The 22,153-nt window shown below is 48.0% G+C and overlaps 1 protein-coding gene across 1 annotated transcript in view; it reads right to left on the reverse strand.

The window, feature by feature from the left end:
* Window positions 1–14,899: 14,899 nt before the first annotated feature.
* Window positions 14,900–22,153, reverse strand: part of LOC138251534 (uncharacterized) — a 68,586-nt gene continuing 61,332 nt past the window's right edge. Inside the window, exon 4 of the mRNA XM_069205657.1 lies at window positions 14,900–16,403. Within this exon, the coding sequence (XP_069061758.1) occupies window positions 15,880–16,403 (524 nt within the window). The 3' untranslated portion in view covers window positions 14,900–15,879. The remainder of the gene's footprint in view (window positions 16,404–22,153) is intronic.

The following is a 22,153-nucleotide window of genomic DNA, read 5'->3' on the forward strand; positions in this document are numbered from 1 at the left end:
GGACCCGACCGTCAACACACCGCCACGGAGGGCCCAGAATTCTCCACACCCCCCACCCAAGAGGCCGTCAGCGATGACAGCAGCTCTGTCGACCTGGACACTGATGACCAGCCCGGACCATCGGGGACCTCTGGACAGTCGGTTCCCCTCACACAGGCACAGGCCACTACAGACCCAAACCCCTCTGGGAACACCAGCACAGCTCCCACCCAGCGGGCCCATGCCTCTGTCTCCAGGGCGCGTCAATCTGCGGTGTGTCTACCACTACAGGGCACGCAGGATAACCCACCACCCCAACAACAACAGGGACCTGGGGGCAGTGGTAGTGGGCACACCGGCCAGGGGGCAGAGGCCCAGGGAAACAGGGCAACTCGGAGGGCAGCTGTGCGACAGGGGGGGGACGGGCCCAGGGAACCCACTCTCCACGAGGCCCTCACCACCATCATGGGAGCATACAACCGCTCCCAGGAGACGATGGCGACGGTACTGGCCCGGTTCCAGGAGATCCAGGTACTGCAGGAGGAACACTATCGGGGGTACAGGGAGGACATCAGAGCCCTCACCTCCACCCTGGTTACCATGGTAGGGCTGCTGCAGGACCTCATCAACACCAGGACGGACACTCAACAACAACAAAGGGCCCCTGCCACTAGCCTGGACCAAGAACAGCCAACCACCTCCGCCGGCGCTAGTGGACAGGAGGCCCCCGCACAACAGCAGCCCACCACACCCCCACCTCCTGCAGGAGAAGAACCACCCCGCAAGAGGGCCCTGAGATCTCGCAAGAAGACAGAGTAGGATGTCAAGACCCCCGCCAGCAAAGGATACCACCTGATGTCATCCCACTGTCCCACATTGTCACCCTGTCCATCCTTGAACTGCCCATGCTCCATCTCTCCACAGGCCTATGGACAATGCACCTGTGTGACTGTTACTCTGGACTCTGCCATGGACATTCCTTCACCATAGCCCCCACCCACTTGAAACCACCCATCCCATTTTGAGCACTGAAATAAACACCTATTTTGCACAAAACTATCTGGAGTCTGGCTGTGATTTCAAAATATTGTAATTGACATGACAGTGCAAATATGTCCTTGTACATAGTGAAGTCAACAAACAGCTGCCACAAAGCTGTAGTCCATGGGGAAACGAAGCACAGGACTCGTAGTGGGGACCCCAGATCTGAAATAGGGAGGGAAAAGCCACAACTCAGTCATCATACACTGGGGCAAATAGACAGGCAGCAGAGATGCAGGAGAGTAGTTCACATTTACTAAATTATGTTTGAATTGTTACCTGTGTCCTATTGGAAGTACTGTTCAATGATTCTGTCCCTGTTGTCTGTTTCAGCCCCGTCGTCTTCCTCCTCGTCACTCTCCACAGGTTCCACAGCTGCCACAACACCACTGTCTCGACCATCCTCCTGCAGGAAAGGCAACTGGCGGCGCAAAGCCAGGTTGTGAAGCATGCAGCAGGCCACGATGATGTGACACACCTTCTTAGGTGAGTACATTAGGGATCCACCTGTCATATGCAGGCACCGAAACCTGGCCTTTAGGAGGCCAAAGGTGCGTTCGATCACCCTCCTAGTACGCCCATGGGCCTCATTGTACCGTTCCTCTGCCCTGGTCCGGGGATTCCTTACTGGGGTCAGTAGCCACGACAGGTTGGGGTACCCAGAGTCCCCCAATAGCCATACACGGTGTCTCTCTAGCTGTTCCATCACGTAAGGGATGCTGCTATTCCTTAGGATGTAGGCGTCATGCACTGACCCTGGGAATTTGGCATTTACATGCGAGATGTACTGGTCAGCCAAACACACCACCTGGATGTTCATGGAATGGTAACTTTTTCTGTTCCTGTACACCTGCTCCCTGTCTCTTGGGGGAACCAAAGCCACATGGGTCCCATCAATGGCACCAATGACGTTGGGAATATGTCCAAGGGCGTAGAAATCACCCTTCACTGTAGCCAATTCGCCCACCTCTGGGAAAATGATGTAGCTCCTCACGTATTTCATCAGGGCAGACAACACTCTGGATAACACCTTCGAAAACATGGGCTGAGACATCCCAGAAGCAATTCCCACTGTTGTCTGAAATGACCCACTTGCCAAGAAATGGAGTACTGACAGGACCTGCACCAGAGGGGGAATCCCTGTGGGTTGGCGGATGGGGGACATCAGGTCGGGCTCCAGCTGGGCACACAGTTCTTGTATAGTGGCACGGTCAAGCCGGTAGGTCAGGATAATGTGGCGTGCTTCCATTGTCGACAGGTCCACCAGCGGCCTGTACACGGGAGGATTCATCCGTCTCCTCGCCAAACCCAGCGGACGGTGCCTAGGAAGGACAACATGGAGCACACAGTCAAGCAACCCACAGGTACGTACTCACAGCTTGCACAGTAAACGATTCTCTATGCAGTGAATGGCGTGTCTGAGTGGCTATGCAAGGCCTAGGCCTGTGTGACGCAGTTGAAATTGAGCCATGTGGACCCTCGAAATGGCGGCTGCCTGACCTGTGAAGTGTGACAATGGGATGTGAGGTCAATGCGCTGGCGTGGCACACCGCGGCGGTCGGCGGTCGAAGACCGCGGCGCGAAGCCGCATTGGTTAACATTGAAGCCTATGGGTTTCAGGAGCCAATGGCGAAGGGCGCCGGCGGTGGCGGTACGCACCGCCGCGGTACGCACCGCCGCGGACGTGACCGCCATTTTCTATCTACTTATTCACTTGCGACTTGAACTTTCACAGGAGAGGACCTATACTGCAAGTGTTGCTGTGACCTCGGTCTGGAAGGGACAATGGCTGCTGCGCCTGGGGAAAGGGCCCCTGCCTTCACTGGAGAAGAGTTGGAGAAACTTGTGGATGGGGTCCTCCCCCAGTATGCGCTACTCTACGGTCCTCCAGACCAACAAGGGAGTTTAATTCAATATGGATTTGGGGCCACTGGCTGGCTTGGGGGCCTGGCGGGGGGCCTGGCGGGGATGGGGGGCATGTTGGGCCTGGCGGGGGGCCTGGCGGGGGGCCTGGCGGGGATGGGGGGCATGTTGGGCCTGGCGGGGGGCCTGGCGGGGATGGGGGGCATGTTGGGCCTGGCGGGGGGCCTGGCGGGGATGGGGGGCATGTTGGGCCTGGCGGGGGGCCTGGCGGGGGGCCTGGCGGGGATGGGGGGCATGTTGGGCCTGGCGGGGGGCCTGGCGGGGGGCCTGGCGGGGATGGGGGGCATGTTGGGCCTGGCGGGGGGCCTGGCGGGGGGCCTGGCGGGGATGGGGGGCGTTGGGCCACTGGCAACGAAAATGCAGACAAACTTGAACGTGGTATTTCCACCTCCCTGTACGTGTCACATAGGTCCGCGCCCATGAGAAGATCGGGATTTGGCGTGCCATCGCCAAGGAAGTCCGGACCCTGGGGGTCCACCATCGACGGGGCACCCACTGCCGCAAGAGGTGGGAGGACATCAGCCGCGGGACCAAGAAGACCGCCGAGTCTCTGCTGGGGATGGCCTCCCAACGTAGGCGGGGTGCCTGCCGTCAACTGACCCCCCTGATGTTCCGGATCCTGGCGGTGGCCTACCCTGATTTGGATGGGCGCGTGAGGGCAGCACAGCAGACACAAGGGGGTGAGTACAAGCATTATCTACTCTGTTGTCGCGCAGTGGAGGTGTCTGGGTGGGGGAGGAGGGCTGGGGGTCCCCCTAGGCCAGGGCGATATCTGTAGGCTGGGCACCCCCGTAAGCCCCTGTGTCCCCAGCCACCACCCTCAGTAGTGTGTCAGTACAGCCATCCCTGGGCCGTGTCATCCATGGGTGCAGTTGTCAACTCTAGGCGTGTAGGGCATGTTCCACGGAATGCGTAGCGGACCCCAAGTGCGCAACTTAGTGCAGGGGGCATCTGTGTCTGTCATGTCCGCTAACTGTACCGGTGATCCATGTACTCAAAATCTCTTTATTTCTCTCTCCCCCCCCTTTTGTTTGTCTTTCTGTGCTTGTGTGCATCAGCATCATCAGGCGGAGGAGAAGTGGCATCGGGGCAGGAGGAAGCTGCATCTCACATGGCCCAGGAGGGCCATGCCACAGAGTCTGACTGGACCAGTGAGACGGAGGGCGAGGGGAGCTCCACAACGGGGACGACTGGACCCTGCAGCGACACGGACACGTCCTCGGAAGGGAGCTCCCTTGCGGGGGTGGCACCATCCGTGCCCCCCGCCATTACAGGTACAGCCGCCACCCAGCGCACCATCTCCGCCCTCCCAGCAGCCCCTCAGCGTTCGCCCCGTGCCCGCTCTGCCAGGAAGCCGGGCATCTCCTTCGCCCCAGGCACCTCAGGCCCTGCCCTTGTTACCCCCGCTGCCCTCAGTGAGGAGGTCATTGACCTCCTCCGAACGCTCATTGTTGGGCAGACTACCCTTTTGAATGCCATCCAGGGGGTGGAGAGGGAGGTTCATTGCAGCAATGCGTACCTGGAGGGCATTCATTCGGGTCAGGCTGCCCATCAGCGATCGTTCCAGGCTCTGGCCTCAGCACTGACGGCAGCCATTGTCCCTGTCTCCTGCCTCCCTCTACTAACTCCCTCCTCCCAGTCTCCTGTTCCTCTGCCTGTCCCACCCACACCATCAGACCAGCCTGCACACACCTCAACACCCAAGAGCAGCTCATCCAAACATAAGCACCACAGATCACGCAGACATTCACACAAGCAACATTCCGATGCAGACATGCCAACAGTCACTACCACCTCTGTGACTCCCACCTCCTCGTCTCCCTCCTCCCTCCCTGTGACGTCTACACTCACACCTTCATTCACCTCACCATCAGCCAGTGTTTCCATCACCAGCACACCCTCCAGTACAGTCCGCACACGTGCAGTCACCACCCCCACTGCCATTTACACGTCCCCTGTGTCCTCTCCCACTGTGTCTGTCACCCCCTCTTCCACACCACACAAACGCAGCCACCCACCCACCCAACAGCCATCCACCTCACGACATCCTCCCGCTCCTGCACCTGCCCCCAAAGACAGCAAACTTGTCTCGCCTACAACCACATCCTCTCCCTCCACTCCCATACCCACTGTACCTACCACTATCCATTGTCCCAAGAAAATCTATCTCTCTACTGCTACCTTCTTTCCTGACCCTGAGCCCCCCCCTCCTTCTCGTCGGGGTAAGAAGAGCACCTCAGCCACCACCAGCCCTGCAGCCCCCTTGACAAGGGTGCAGGGGTATTGGAGCCCACCAGCCCGCAGGTCTGGATCTTCGCCCAGCAGCAAGGGGACAGCCAGCCCACCCCCTGGGAAGAGGAGCAGAAGGCGGAAGGGCCGCCGCCGGAGCCCGGATTCGATATCCCCCCAGGACACTAGCCAGCCACCGTCAACAGCCACAGCTCCAAAGGGAGGAAAGGGCCACAGACTCCCGACTAAGGAGGGCAAGGGCAGCAAGGCGGAGAAGTCAGGCAGCAGGCCTGCTGCCCATGGAGGACCCGTCACAGCTGCCCAGGAGGAGCCCGCAACCCCCATAGCCGCTGCCCCGGGAGGAACCGGCACAGCTGCCCCGGGAGAGCCCACCACCCCCATAGCCGCTGCCCAGGGAGGACCCAGCCCAGCTGGCCAGGAGGGCCCCACCACCCACAGCCCAGGTGGGCATTGAAGGAGCACCATCCCCGCTGCCCAGGAGGGCACCACCAGGCAATGAGCAGTTGGCCATAGAATGTCCGCCGTCTCCAGCACCGCTCCGCTGGGGACCGCCGTCTCATGAACCGCTGAACTGGGCCCTTCAAGGCAAGAACCGCTGAACTGGGCCCCGCCGTCTCCAGCACCACTCCGCTGGGGACCGCCGTCTCAAGAACCGCTGAACTGGGCCCTTCAAGGCAAGAACCGCTGAACTGGGCCCTTCAAGGCAAGAACCGCTGAACTGGGCCCCGCCGTCTCCAGCACCGCTCCGCTGGGGACCGCCGTCTCAAGAACCGCTGAACTGGGCCCTTCAAGGCAAGAACCGCTGAACTGGGCCCCACCGTCTCCAGCACCACTCCGCTGGGGACCGCCGTCTCAAGAACCGCTGAACTGGGCCCTTCAAGGCAAGAACCGCTGAACTGGGCCCCGCCGTCTCCAGCACCGCTCCGCTGGGGACCGCCGTCTCAAGAACCGCTGAACTGGGCCCTTCAAGGCAAGAACCGCTGAACTGGGCCCTTCAAGGCAAGAACCGCTGAACTGGGCCCCGCCGTCTCCAGCACCGCTCCGCTGGGGACCGCCGTCTCAAGAACCGCTGAACTGGGCCCTTCAAGGCAAGAACCGCTGAACTGGGCCCTTCAAGGCAAGAACCGCTGAACTGGGCCCTTCAAGGCAAGAACCGCTGAACTGGGCCCCGCCGTCTCCAGCACTGCTCCGCTGGGGACCGCCGTCTCAAGAACCGCTGAACTGGGCCCCGCCGTCTCCAGCACCGCTCCGCTGGGGACCGCCGTCTCAAAAACCGCTGAACTGGGCCCTTCAAGGCAAGGACCGCTGAACTGGGCCCTTCAAGGCAAGGACCGCTGAACTGGTCCCTTCCAGGCAGGAACCGCTGGCCCTTTGGCAGACGTGGCAGGGCAGGATCTGTCTCGGGCAGGGCTGCAGGATGTCCTCTGGCCAACAGGCCTCCTCCAGTGGCAGTGGAGTCTGTTATGGACTGTATGGACTGTGGCTTTGCTCTCCCCAGGATGGCCCAGTGGGCAGGCCACCCACTGTATGGACTGTATGGACTGTGGCTTTGCTCTCCCCAGGATGGCCCAGTGGGCAGGCCACCCACTGTATGGACTGTATGGACTGTGGCTTTGCTCTCCCCAGAATGGCCCAGTGGGCAGGCCACCCACTGTATGGACTGTATGGACTGTGGCTTTGCTCTCCCCAGGATGGCCCAGTGGGCAGGCCACCCACTGTATGGACTGTATGGACTGTGGCTTTGCTCTCCCCAGGATGGCCCAGTGGTCATGGAGTCCCCTCGTGGATCTGGCGTCGTGTACTCAAGTGGCTGAGGTGCCCCCCCTTCCCTTCCCCCTGAGGTGCCTGTCCTTTTTTCTTTCTGATGCCCCTGCAGTGTTCTCTCCGTGGAGTTCTTGTCGTGGGACTGGGCCTTGCCCCTTTGCTCAGGACCCCTGTGGTCCACGGACAGTGGTTGGACTACATTTAGTAGATGTCTATATTTTGTACATAGTTTATTTATTTATTGGGATTACTGCTGTCCATTTTTCAATATATCTGCCCATTTAAGATCTCTTCTTTTGGTCTTTGCATTATTTCGGAGGGGGGGGTTTGTGGGTTGTGACAGTGATCTGTGGGAATGCATTGATGTGTGTGTTGTAGTGGGTGTGGGTGGGTGGGTGTGTGCCGGTAATCTTTTCCCTCCCCTGTGTCGTAGGTGCAGTACTCACCGATGTCTTCCGCGCCGCCGGGCGTGCTCCTGGTACAGGAGCAGGTATAGGAGTGCTGGGATGACCTGCAACTCGGGTTCCATACTGCCAGAATCTCGCGTGGAGTATGTGGAGGTGAGCGTTTTCCCGTTCGTAGTCTGTTTCCGCCGTGTTTTTATCGGCGGTGCTCCCGCCCCAGAAAAGGTGGCGGATTGGTGGGTCGTGATAGGGTGGGCGGTACATTGTCTGCCGCCTGGCTGTTGGCGGGGACCGCCGCGCTGTTTGTTTGTTCCGCCGTGGCGGGCGGAGTGTTAATGCGGCGGGCTGTGTTGGCGGTTCCCGCCAGGGTCAGAATTGCATATTTTGGACCGCCGGCCTGTTGGCGGGTTGGCCGCCGCTTTATCACCGACCGCCAGGGTCAGAATGAGGGCCAATGTGTCCTTGCACATATGCATAGACAGCCCTTGTGTTTATCCCGACTTTACACTTTTACCTGATGCTCCTGTACTACTAAATGATTTGATGTTCTGGGTCTAGTGCCTTTTGTGCACTGTTTGACCTTCTGCATGGCCTGTTCTTATATGTATTTATTCTAGTGCTTAATGTTGCTACACTTCCTCCTAAATCCCTCTTCAGGTTCTAGAATGTCTTAACATTTTATAGAGATGGTCAGGCAGAAGTCACCCATTGAGGAGTGAAGAGCCCATCAATAGACGGAGGGCGGTGCACACCAGTTTGCTGCAGTGAACACGTTGGGTAATTTTCAAATCCAATTAGCCCTGTCCCTTCATTTGAGTTCTGTCCCTGGATAAAAGAACTATGTAGCCGGCTTAGAGCCATATTGCAGCCTAAAGGATCAAAATACCTGAAGGGTGGAGTTTATGAATCTTCTCAAAGTTGGAAATATATGATTCCTACACTTCTGCTTTCAAAAAATTTTTGTGAGCAAGGTCCACACGTAGTCTAAAGGGCTTATTTATAAGCTCCTGTGCGCCACTGTAATGTCACTTTTAGTGATGGTCCAGTGGCTCACACTGCAGGGCCATATCAGAACCCTCCAACCCCTGCGCAGACACCGTTTTTGGTGGGAATAAATAAATTCTTAGTGGGCTCACGCGACGTTAGCAGGTCGCGACCAAGACCTTGTCTCTGCCCATTCTTCGTGACAGGAGCGCGGGGGTGCTTCCCAACATATTTTGTTCAGGGAGAATCATCCTGTCTTCACCCTTCTGTGCCTACACCATGCAGTCCATGCAGGACGAAGAGAAATAACCCACCTTGTCCCCTGGTGAGTGCCCCTCCCAACGGACCCTGCCTCCTGAGGTGGACGTCCTTCTCACACAGGCCATTTCCAAGGCCTTGGGCCCATTAGGGGAGAGCGTGACTAGACTCTCTGACCATGTTTTTCAGGGGACAAGTGCAGTGGGGTGGATGGGGCCCGGCCTTAAGGGTACGGCGGGCCCCAAGGTTGTGTGCAAGCGTGACGTGTCTGCGTTGCAGGGATTATTATTTTTGTGTGGGAAGACACATCATTGTTTTTGTGTGGGAAGACACATCTTACTGCACAAAAACAGTCATGAGAGGCATTTTCCTCTTTCTTTGTGTGCTGAAGAACACAGCACACATAGAAAAAGGAAAAATGGGGAGAACTAAAGGTATTTATTTTTGTTGTTCCTCCCTTAGTTCTCCGATGGGGAGGCGTAGGCTTTCGACGCATTCCCAGGATTATGAAATCTCATAAATCTGGGAATGTGTTGAATGCATTGGTGTTACATTGGAACACCCACCATACCGCCCATGGCCCGCCTCCCTATCGCAGGGTGAGGTAAGGCAGCAACTTGTGCTGCATTGCCTCAGTCCATATCTACAAGGCCATGAAAAGCCATGCACCTTGAAGGCTTCAGCACCCTTCCTGAAGTCTTCTTCATAAGTGCGTGCACGCTCAAGCGTCCACCCTTCCGGGAGGGTTCTGAGCCCGGAGAGACCGGTGAGGTGGCTCACCACATATCAGACCCTGAAGCTGGGTCTCCCAAGTGGGTCGGCGGGGACACGGAAGGGGACTCTTCCTCCGATGAGGAAAATGATTCCGGGCGTCCGTGGCGTCCAAGTTCTACTTTTTCTGACCCGCTGGAGGCGGAGACCTCCGATACAGACATGTTTCAACCGGAGGACATCTATCACCCCAGGTCCTCGGAGTGGCATCCCGAGAAACGAGTGTCGGACTACGTCATCAGTAAAATCAGGCAGCCTCTTGCCAAAGAGGTCAGGGCCCGGTTTAGGGCGGAATGCCTGAGCCCGACCTTGCCCGACAGGGTGGCGGCGACGCGGAGATCGACCCTAAAATGTGGTGCAAGGGTGCCTGCCTTGATGCACGACATCTCATTATGTGCCAGTGCAGGGAAAAAGGATAGGAATGCATTTTATCTCATAGATACAGTGCATTCCTGCCCTTTTCTTTTGATGCAGACAGTGAGGCAGGAATCCTTGCTGCACTGCCCTGAGGCAAAACCTCGAAAATGAGGCCCAGGAGCTACAATAGGAAACTAAATAGGATGAACTTTCATACACTCTTAATGCCTCAGTAACAAGGTTTTGACATTCCGGCGACATGCAGGGGCATTTAAATAGGCCCCCCTATTTCTAAGTTAGGACCCTTCTATGCCAGGGACAATCTGTTCTCAGTTCATCCATCTTGGTCTGGTTATTGTGGGCTTTCAACTTCCGTGTAATTCATACTCGACCGCCCCAGAAGGACCCACATCACAACTACATTGGCTCCCGATTCAGAAGAGAGGCCAGTTCAAGATGCTGACCCACACCTACAAGGCCCTGCACAACGAAGGACCAGCATACATCAACAAACGCCTGACCTTCCACCACCAGACCGACACTTCCGATCAGCTTCCCTCCCCCTCGCAGAAACCCCATGGATCCATTTAGCCAACAGTGCAGGACCCTCTGTCTCGCACTTGCCAGCCAAGGCTTGGAACACCCTCCTGCACCTCTGGAGTGCACCGTCACTCCAGCGATACAGAAGAGAACTAAAGACCTGGATGTTCGAATGTTGTAAAGGACATCATCCTTACTGAGACCCAATCATTTTTTAACTGCATGTACAAACAGCATGTTCGACTTGATGCTTTGGGCCAGCAGATCCTGAGTTGTCTAGCAGTCTTGATGGCATGGACATAAAATGATTGACTATTATAAGTTTCCAGATGATCTCCCTAATGTATTACTGTACTCTGTCTTGCCTTTCAGGTTGTTTATTTGAATTGTGAATTGTGCCACATTTGCAAGATCATAGGTTAGTATACGTAGGCTGTTGGGTGCATCTGCCACAGACAAAATAATGTAGGTGCATTTTATTATTTCACAAAAAATATCCATTTGAATAAAATAAATCCAAACCAATACTTTTTATCAGCTCACTGAGTAATTTCCAGACAGTTTTAACATCACTACAGTCTGCAGACAGTAGAAGAGGTGCAGGTGAACAGGTAACACGCCATGGCTGATTGTCTGAGTAGTCAGTATCTTGGCAGTAAGGCTTCCCAAACAGAGGCCAGAGAATTCTGTGGTAATTTTGTGTTTGTCAAACACGGAGTCAGAGCAAGCACACATTCATCCATCTAGCCACACTTGCTTCCAGCCATCTACCTAGGTGAGCAGCCACATCCATCTACTCGCCTTTGTGTACAACCACAAAGCCAGCCAACATCAACTGTGCCTGACTGTATGTTCATCTGTATGTCAGTGGGGTGCACACTCTTTTGTGTGGTGGGCATGTGAATATGGGTGCCTATGCTTTACGTTAGTGAGTCCAACCATATCACACAGAACATACACTATTAAGAACACATACAACAAAAACAAACCAGACCTCTAGGTTCTAGCAGTGTATGTTCACAAATATTAGGACCTTGATTTAAGAGGCTTCACTCTGGGGCTAATATGGTTGTTCAGGTCCACCTATGGGTTCAGAATAAGACTTAATGAGTAGACCGGGACAGCTTCCCCAAGGAATGCCTACATGGACTGGTTTACTATTATCCAGAGTCAGCCTCAACAAATCTTCTGAATTGTATTGCTCCATTTGTTTTAGAGACCTCTTGATTCTCTTTATTGGAGATGCAAGGCACAAAGGGGGATAGGACCTATATTGTCTGGTCCTGCCTTGCACTATCATGCAAGTCTCTTGGACATCAATCTGGGGGCAATTGAAGTTGGTAAATGATTTAAATATACAACCTTCCCTTAGCCTCACATTTACTCCATTTTACCCAAGAAAAGACTGCTACAATAAATCACAAGACGAGATTTCCAGACTCAGCTTTGGCCACTGTAAAAATATGTATCCTGAATTGATGGAGAAGCACAATTTCATCCTTAAAATACTGGAAGGAGGCAATGGCAGTAATGGCTTCACCTGAAAGCCTTCTGCATGAATGGAATGATCACCTCCAAGTCTTCAAGGACATTGGGGGCATGTTTTCTTGAAAGATAACTCCTTTTATTTGTATCTCATTTCTTCTACCCTTAAGGTCATAGTTTTTGAGGTTTCTCTAATTAAAATCTATTCATGTAGTAGATGTAAAACTCTACTTTGTTGACATGGATTAACACCCTGTGTTGAGTTTTTATTGGATTGATAATTTTACTGTCAACATTGTTCTTATGCTTTCTTAGCAAGCGATATACCTACTTTGAATATGTTCATAGCATATGAACATTGCCTTGTGTTTTGTGAAACATGACATGTAATGTATAAAGTACACTACTAAAGAAAAAACTTAAAAATACATTTTCCTTTATTTCTTTAGGATATTTAAATGTATGGCCAGATCCTCTTTAAGCCTCACCCACAGAACTATGCACTCATTCATCAAGAAAAACACACCTTAGAACAAGCTTATTTCTTCATAACCTGGTCGTGGTTCAGTAGATAAAGACTGTGCATTGGCTAGATCTTGTGATGGTCCTATTTGAGATCCTGTTGACTGAAACTCCTATGAAGGGAACCCTTGTAGGTACTTCTACAAGGAGGAGCTGGTGGACATTTACCCCTCTTCATTTAGCTTCAGCTTCAGCTGCCCCGCCTCTGCTGTTTTCTGATCCCCAGAGTCTCAAGGAAGGTTTTAAAAACAAAATTCTACTGATATTGACTTTCTAAAGAGCTTTTGGAAAAACACATTTCATTGTTATCTAAATTATATTATGAGGCCTTCAAACACTTCAAAACTTCAAAACCATTGTGAGGGACTGAACCGCCTTTTCTGTAACAAAACTGAGGCCATGAGGGCTTCTCTTTTGCCTCTGCCTAAGAACATACAGTCTGAGGCAGACTATTCTTTTCAGGTATGCCTTCTCTGCTCTTATGATCCTATAAAATCTGATTTTGTTTGTTCTAAAAGTTTATCTTTTTTATTAGGTTCTCCTCAACAACCTTTTGATATGAAAATTGTTTAACCAGTTTCTTTCACCCCTCCAACCACAGTGACAGTCATTTGTAACTCAGTTGCTTGTATATCATATTCTTGGAAAAGACACTCTCTCCTCTTAACAAAATGCCAGAGTCAATCCTACTGCTTTTGGCCACTGGTAGCAAAGATTCCTGTTTCCCTTTGTCTGTAGGATTACAGAGACTCCAACTATCAGCTCATCGTAAGGATGGAGCACTGCTTGATTTAGTGCACGCTGGTCCTAGACCCTGGCGTGGGAATGATCCCATGGGTATTTAGATCACATTCACCTTAATCTGGTGTTAGATGGTCATCACTGTTTGTCGTATTGGATCTCTTTGCTGCATTCTATCTTTTCATTGCTGCAGGACATTGTTAACCCTTGATTTATGCTTGACTCAATATGAAGTAATTCAACATTCAGCATTGCCTCTTACCGTAGGTGTTAGAAGTGTGCCCTTCCAGTTGTATGGTACTTGTGATATCCCTTTTAAACATGTTAAAACTGGTATACACATAAATGACATATGTTAACAGCCTTTTTGACCTGGCAAAATAAAGATTTTGCCAGGCCTCAACATTCCTTTTTAATACTTATTAGTCATCATTAAGGAAGAGCTTAAAATCCCATATGACAGAGTGCATGTATTAAACATTAGGACATGTATATTTACTCTATTACATGTCCTTGCAGTGTAAAACATCCAAAGTGCTTTCTCTCTACGACAAGGCTGGTTCTCCAATAGGTTGACACTGGTTTACACTATACCAACTAATAAGTGCTAAATTCAGTTTGGAATTTGCTAAAAAAGTGATTTAAGGAATCATTTTAATAGTAAATTAAAATCCAACTTAATGGGCAAACCAGATTTTATATTACTATTGTGCAAATGGCATTTTTAGAAAGTTTTTATTTTCTAGGCCTAAACAAAAAGGCTTTTCTGCCAGTGTTCAGCCGTCACCTGATGGCTCTTCTGAGGTGAGATGTATATTGCTCCCAGGCAATGGACAACTGGCCCAGTGAGTGGGCAGGGGTACTTCCTCCTTGACAGGGTGGCATGGGGCGGTACCCAGCCCCTTCCTGAGCTACAAAGGATGCCTACATGGTCACTAGCAGGTGAGGCTCACACCTAGATCTGCCTACCCTTTGCCTCTTTAGTCAGGCTAGTGTCAAACCCAGTGGAGGTAGCGTAACCAATCATAACTGGTCTAGGGGTAGACCAAGGCTTGCCTTCCACAAATAGGCCTTGCACTATACATAAACATGGACCCCTCAAACCACTCTTCAGAACATTCCTGGACCTGTGGAGAATCAGAAGAAAGACTGCTGTTTGGACAACTTGAAGTAAGACAGGACCTGCTTCCCTTGAACTCAGGAGCCCAGAAGTGTCGCCGAGGGTCAGTTGTTTCTCCTCCTGTTTGATCTACCGGGACACAATAAGCTTCCACAGGCATGGAAAGGAATGTGACTATTAATTGAGGTGGGCTCCCACCCCTCAACTAACACTCCAATTGCTCATACTAGCTCTTCTCAGACGAGAGGATAATTCTGCTTATTTTCAATCACTACACTGATGTCAAATTCATAATAGTTTCTGTCCGTCATTAAGCTGTTTCAGGTTCGGGTGCCAATCTCATTTTTATAGATCCACACCAAAGAGTTCACTTACATCTGCATAAGTACATCTTCCGGGATACCTAGAATCCACAAAATTAGATGAAGGGATGAATCCTTTTCCTACCGAAAGACAGAAGTATGGAATTCTATCCTCTTTGATTTGAGGCAATGCCCTGTTATCTTCATTTTCACTGTGAGCACACAACATGGCTCTTTTCCGACCTGTAGCTACCAAAACTATATCAGCTATGTTTACCCATCTTCTCTAGCACCAGGGTATCTCAGTATTTAAGTTTCCTGGAAGTGTGAACTCAAGTGATCTATGGAATGTACATTTAATATTGGGATGGTCAAGGAATCAAGACTGCTGTACATCTACAATACAAAAAATACCAAAATAAAAATAGAGATTTGACATAAACACACAAATCAGACTATTTTGTTATAGATAACTTTATTGTTTCCAGACAGCAGAACACAGGGAGTAAACTGAAAGATGACAATTCACACAGTGGGTTTTGGGTTGCACTAGGGGTCATGGTGTACTATTAGTCTTGGGAGGTGTGGGAGACAACATAGTTTGGGAGGGGCATTGACTACTCTGCCACATTGAGGCATTATGGGCCTGATTACAACTTCGGCGGAGGGGATTACTCTGTCCCAAATGTGACAGCCAAATTACAAGTCCATTATAGCTGATGGAACTCATAATACGGCGGGCGGGATATCCATCACATTTGGGATGGAGTAATGCCATCCGCCGAAGTTATAATCAGGTCCTATGTGTTTGATTGCCATGGAAGCAGCAACAGGTAGTTGAATTATGGGGGTGTACAACTGAATAAAGTCCTGAAGACAGAGGTCTGCAAAGACAGGGTCAGATAGTGCTTGTGGAGACAGGTAAATACAAGTCAACAAAGAGGGGCAAAGGGCAGGCATTGATGTGTGCAAGTGACAGCATTTGAGAAGTCTCAGTCTGACATTAGACATTGCAGCTTTGAAGCGAAAAGGTGAGAGGAAGACAATCTGATAAAGAAAAAGAAAACAGATTTAGAAATTAAAGGAGAAGGAGCAAAGATGGGCTGGGGTTATGGGAGAAGAACAGCTCTTAGCATAAATGTGAAGCCAAGGGGCCAGAGGCAATATTTCAAAGGATGGTAAGGAAAGACCAGAGGGGAAGTGGAGTGACATAGAGGACAGGAAATGAAGAACTAATGTAGAGTCCAGGCTGAGGCTATGATGGAGGTAGATCATTGTGTATGCTACTAAAATATCTCCATCCACAACCAGGTACATCTAACAAAAATAATATTCACTCATATCAGAGAATAGAGAAAGGGCTGATTTATTTAACGTGCTAATAATTATTGAAAGCATTGCATGATCTCAAGGAGTAGATGGCAGTTCCCTGCACAATCTACAGGAAGTCACGAATGTCATCTGCCTGCGTTGACAAAGACATATTCTTGAACTGCCCATTGGCTTGGTTCATCTTTTCAGTGATGACACCTAGGCGAGAAGATAGGATCTTTTTGAACTGATCATTATTTCCAATCAAAGGACTCACAAAGTGTGTCATGTCGGCAAAGGTTGGGAGCAGGACATCTACCATGGCGCTAAGAGTGGCGCGCACATTCTCTGTACGGTTTTTTCCAACCATCACTGATAGAAATGCTCTGCACTGCCCTACTGGAAGCTGAAAATCTGTCAACTTCTTCAGGAAATTATTTTCCTGAGCTATTTTTGCTTCTATTGTGTTCATTTTTCCCTGGATATTGGAGATGTTCACCTGGATGTCTCTGATTTTCGTCTTGCAGCTTTTCACCTTTGCAGAATAGGTATCTATGGTGGCTACCTGGGCATGAACACTTCTGTTGGCCTCATCAGCTTTCTTCTGGGCTAATTCCAGGGCCTCCAGGCTGGCAGTAATCATACTAAGACCTGCAAGAGAAAGACATTACACAGTTTACTTATGAGAAAATCATACAGGTGATTGTCCACAATCACAGAGATGATAACCTGCAAGGGTCAGCAGGCCACAAAATCTGTGAATGTTTTATATGAAGTCTTTTTTTTCATAAACCAGCCAATTTCCTTTAAAGGAAACAGGCAGCTTTTCAATAAATTAATGCTTTTTTTTTTTTTTTTTTTTTAAAGTGTCTCTGAGAGCTGGCAGTGGTCCCCAGGACCATTCTCTTCCCTTACCCCAACAGAAACTTTTTTCACAATTCACAGAGAGGAAGAGGTCCAATGTGTTACCACCCAAACTTGGGAGTTAGCAAAATTTGCAAAGCTTTGTAGCAGAATACTGATCACACATCATGTTTACACATAGTATCAACTTGCAGTTTGGAAGAGACACCTAAACACATCCCTTTCAAATGTATGCCCATTTGCAATCTCATTGTACAAGTCAGTGAAACTTTACAGACTAAGGCCCATATTTATACTCCTTTTGCGCTGAACTTGCGTCATTTTTTTAAATGCAAATTCAGCGCAAACCTAACTCCATATTTATATTATGACATTAGGCACGTCTAATGTCAAAATATATGAGTTTGCACAATTTTTGGGAGGCGTGCGCCTACCTAGTGTCAATGAGATGCAAGGTAGGTGTTCCCATCTAAAAAATTGTGCTATCCCCATAGCCCCATATTTACCCCCTGTGCTAAAATGACGCATGGGTGAGAGGATGGGCTAAATAATGGTGCTAAGGTTACTTTGCACCATTATTTAATGCCTGGACCAGACCAGGCATTAGGGGAACTGTGGACCCATTTCAATGATTAAACACCATGGAATGGATCCACAGGTGCCCTCCCCAACCCCAGGAAACTCCCAGCCCCACCAGAGGGACAGTAGGGTAAGTATTGGTAAGTGTTTCTTTTTTTTTTTTTTAAAGTGCCATTGGGGGCCCTAACTTGGGGCCCCCTGCATGGCACAGGGAGCAATGGCTATGCCCAGGGGACACTTGTCCTCTGTGCTGGCCGTTGGGGTGGTGGGCATGACTCCTGTCGTTCCTTAGACAGGAGTCATGTTTTCTGTGGTTGTGCACCAGGAATTGGCGCTAGTCTGGTTAGATACATTTTTTGCCTCTAACTAGGCTAGCATCATTTTTTGACACACAACCCCCTCCTTCCCTACCACCACTCCCACCCGGCTAGCTTTTTTTATAGACGTTAGCCCAAGTTTAGCGCCGGCTTGCCCCCTTCCTTTAATATGGCACCCGGCTGGCGCTGTGGAATTGTGCAAGCAGGCGTTATGCTTTTTGCCACAAAACTGGGTTTGCGCAGTATTGCGGCAAAAAGTATAAATCTGGGCCTAAACCTATTTTGATATTGCACATGCATATTTTTTGCAAATTGGAACATCTGTGACTGCAAAATAGGTTAGTACATCTGGCCATAAGTCCTAGATGCATAGCATTGGGGCATTTACTGCTGGTAGTTAACCATCTGATAGAATAAAAAGTGTATTTTCTTAAAAAGAAGTTCCTAGAGTAACCATCTAGTAGAACAGTAAGTGTTGGTCCTGGTCTGATGAAGTGCAGTGGTATAAACTTCAGGCCGAATCAGACGAGTAGCAAATGATAACTTGAACTAGAAGGTATGCATCCTTCTAATACTACTAAGTAAAAGTTCGATTTAATACATTCTAGGTGTTGCTTCATGAGAGACACAATCTTAAGTGGCTATAAAGGTGCATTTAAATGCTGCATGATGCAATTAAAAGTGCAATGCTTGGAAATCTATAGTTTAAAGGAGGGACCTTGTCATCTAATCCGATGTGTAATCTCTGGGCGTAGGGTACCTGTTTAGGAATTGAACTGTAAATTCAGGCTGTATTTTGGGCTTACGATACCTTCAGATAAACATGAGTTTAAACTTCAACTTGCATGAGAAAAGTTTTTTCTTGTGGCAAGTTAGAGTTGAAACTCTGGTAGCGCCATGCGATATGGGGTTACAGTGTGATACAAGATGAAATGTAAACTTGTTGTGAGGTTACCTTACCTTGTTATACAAGGTAAAATTTAAAATTGTTCTGTGCTTACTTTGTGATACAAGATGAAATGCAAACTTGCGGTGTGGTTATCTTGTAATGCAAGATAAAATGCAAGCTTGCTGTGTGGTTACCTGGTGATGCCAGATGAAATGTAACCTGCAGTATGGTTACCTTGCGATAAAAGATGAAATGTACACATGATGTGTGGTTACCTTGCGATAAAAGATGAAATGTATACATGATGTGTGGTTACCTTGTGATGAAAGATAACTTGTAAATATGCTTACGGTGTACCTTGTGATACAAGATGAAATATATACATGATGTGTGGTTACCTTGTGATGAAAGATAACTTGTAAATATGCTTACGGTGTACCTTGTGATACAAGATGAAATGTATACATGACGTGTGGTTACTTGTGATACAAGATGAAATGTATACATGACGTGTGGTTACTTGTGATACAAGATGAAATGTAACCTGCAGTATGGTTACCTTGCGATAAAAGATGAAATGCCCACATGCTGTGTAGTTACCTTGTGATGTCAGATGGAATTTACACATGCTATTCGTTTAACTTGTGATGAAACATGAAATGTAAACTTGCTGTGCGGTCACATAGTGATGAAAATGAAGTTGTTACCTTGTGAGCAAAGATGAAATGTTGACCTGCTGTGAGGTTACCTTGAGGTACAAGATGATATGTAAATTTGCTGTGGGGTTATCTAGTGAGCAAATATGAAATGTAAACTGTTTGCTAAATACTTTGTGGTGCAAGAGGAAATGTATACGTGTTGTGTGGGCACCTTGTGATGCATGATGAAATGTATACGTGTTGTGTGGGCACCTTGTGATGCATGATGAAATGTATACGTGTTGTGTGGGCACCTTGTGATGCATGATGAAATGTATACGTGTTGTGTGGGCACCTTGTGATGCATGATGAAATGCAATCTCTGGACAGATAAATGGCAACAATGTTACTGTGTTATATACTATCAAATATAAACTCTGGTTGAAGATGAAACACTGTTAGCACCATGTGATGTGTGATTGCCTTGTGATACAAGAGGAAATGAAAACTTGTGGTGGCTACCTTTTGAGGAAAGATGAAATGAAAATGTACTCTGTGCTTACTTCATGATGAGAGATGAAATGTAAACTTGCTGTGTGTTTTCTCTGTGATGCATGATGAAATGTATACATCATGTGTGGTTACCTTGTGATGTATGATGAAATGTATACATGATGTGTGGTTATCGTGTGATGCAAGATGAAATGTATACATGACGTGTGGTTACTTGTGATACAAGATGAAATGTATACATGATGTGTGGTTATCTTGTGATGTATGATATAATGTATACATGATGTGTGGTTACCTTGTGATACAAGATGAAATGTATACATGATGTGTGGTTACCTTGTGATGTATGATGAAATGTACACATGATGTGTGGTTACCTTGTGATGCAAGATGAAATATATACATGATGTGTGGTTACCTTGTGATGAAAGATAACTTGTAAATATGCTGATGGTGTACCTTGTGATACAAGATGAAATGTATACATGATGTGTGGTTACTTGTGATACAAGATGAGATGTATACATGATGTGTGGTTACCTTGTGATGCAAGATGAAATGTATACATGATGTGTGGTTACATTGTGATGAAAGATTAAATGTCAACTTGCTGTGTGGTTTCTTTGTGATGAAAGCTAAAATTGTGAACTTGCTGTGTAGTGACCTTGTGATGCATGATGAAATGTATACATCATGTGTGGTTACCTTGTGATGTATGATGAAATGTTCACATGATGTGTGGTTATCGTGTGATGCAAGATGAAATGTATACATGACGTGTGGTTACTTGTGATACAAGATGAAATGTATACATGATGTGTGGTTACCTTGTGATGTATGATGAAATGTATACATGATGTGTGGTTACCTTGTGATACAAGATGAAATGTATACATGATGTGTGGTTACCTTGTGATGTATGATGAAATGTACACATGATGTGTGGTTACCTTGTGATGCAAGATGAAATATATACATGATGTGTGGTTACCTTGTGATGAAAGATAACTTGTAAATATGCTGATGGTGTACCTTGTGATACAAGATGAAATGTATACATGATGTGTGGTTACTTGTGATACAAGATGAGATGTATACATGATGTGTGGTTACCTTGTGATGCAAGATGAAATGTATACATGATGTGTGGTTACATTGTGATAAAAGATTAAATGTCAACTTGCTGTGTGGTTTCTTTGTGATGAAAGCTAAAATTGTGAACTTGCTGTGTAGTGACCTTGTGATGCATGATGAAATGTATACATGATGTGTGGTTACCTTGTGAAGCAAGATGAAATGTATACATGATGTGTGGTTACCTTGTGATGAAAGATAACTTGTAAATATGCTGACGGTGTACCTTGTGATACAAGATGAAATGTATACATGATGTGTGGTTACTTGTGATACAAGATGAAATGTATACATGATGTGTGGTTACCTTGTGATGTATGATGAAATGTACACATGATGTGTGGTTACCTTGTGATGCAAGATGAAATGTATACATGATGTGTGGTTACCTTGTGATGTATGATGAAATGTATACATGATGTGTGGTTACCTTGTGATACAAGATGAAATGTATACATGATGTGTGGTTACCTTGTGATGTATGATGAAATGTACACATGATGTGTGGTTACCTTGTGATGCAAGATGAAATATATACATGATGTGTGGTTACCTTGTGATGAAAGATAACTTGTAAATATGCTGATGGTGTACCTTGTGATACAAGATGAAATGTATACATGATGTGTGGTTACTTGTGATACAAGATGAGATGTATACATGATGTGTGGTTACCTTGTGATGCAAGATGAAATGTATACATGATGTGTGGTTACATTGTGATGAAAGATTAAATGTCAACTTGCTGTGTGGTTTCTTTGTGATGAAAGCTAAAATTGTGAACTTGCTGTGTAGTGACCTTGTGATGCATGATGAAATGTATACATGATGTGTGGTTACCTTGTGAAGCAAGATGAAATGTATACATGATGTGTGGTTACCTTGTGATGAAAGATAACTTGTAAATATGCTGACGGTGTACCTTGTGATACAAGATGAAATGTATACATGATGTGTGGTTACTTGTGATACAAGATGAAATGTATACATGATGTGTGGTTACCTTGTGATGTATGATGAAATGTACACATGATGTGTGGTTACCTTGTGATGCAAGATGAAATATATACATGATGTGTGGTTACCTTGTGATGAAAGATAACTTGTAAATATGCTGATGGTGTACCTTGTGATACAAGATGAAATGTATACATGATGTGTGGTTACTTGTGATACAAGATGAGATGTATACATGATGTGTGGTTACCTTGTGATGCAAGATGAAATGTATACATGATGTGTGGTTACATTGTGATGAAAGATTAAATGTCAACTTGCTGTGTGGTTTCTTTGTGATGAAAGCTAAAATTGTGAACTTGCTGTGTAGTGACCTTGTGATGCATGATGAAATGTATACATGATGTGTGGTTACCTTGTGAAGCAAGATGAAATGTATACATGATGTGTGGTTACCTTGTGATGAAAGATAACTTGTAAATATGCTGACGGTGTACCTTGTGATACAAG

The sequence above is a fragment of the Pleurodeles waltl genome, chromosome 1_2 (assembly GCF_031143425.1).
Source record: "Pleurodeles waltl isolate 20211129_DDA chromosome 1_2, aPleWal1.hap1.20221129, whole genome shotgun sequence".
Classification (NCBI taxonomy): Eukaryota; Metazoa; Chordata; class Amphibia; order Caudata; family Salamandridae; genus Pleurodeles; species Pleurodeles waltl.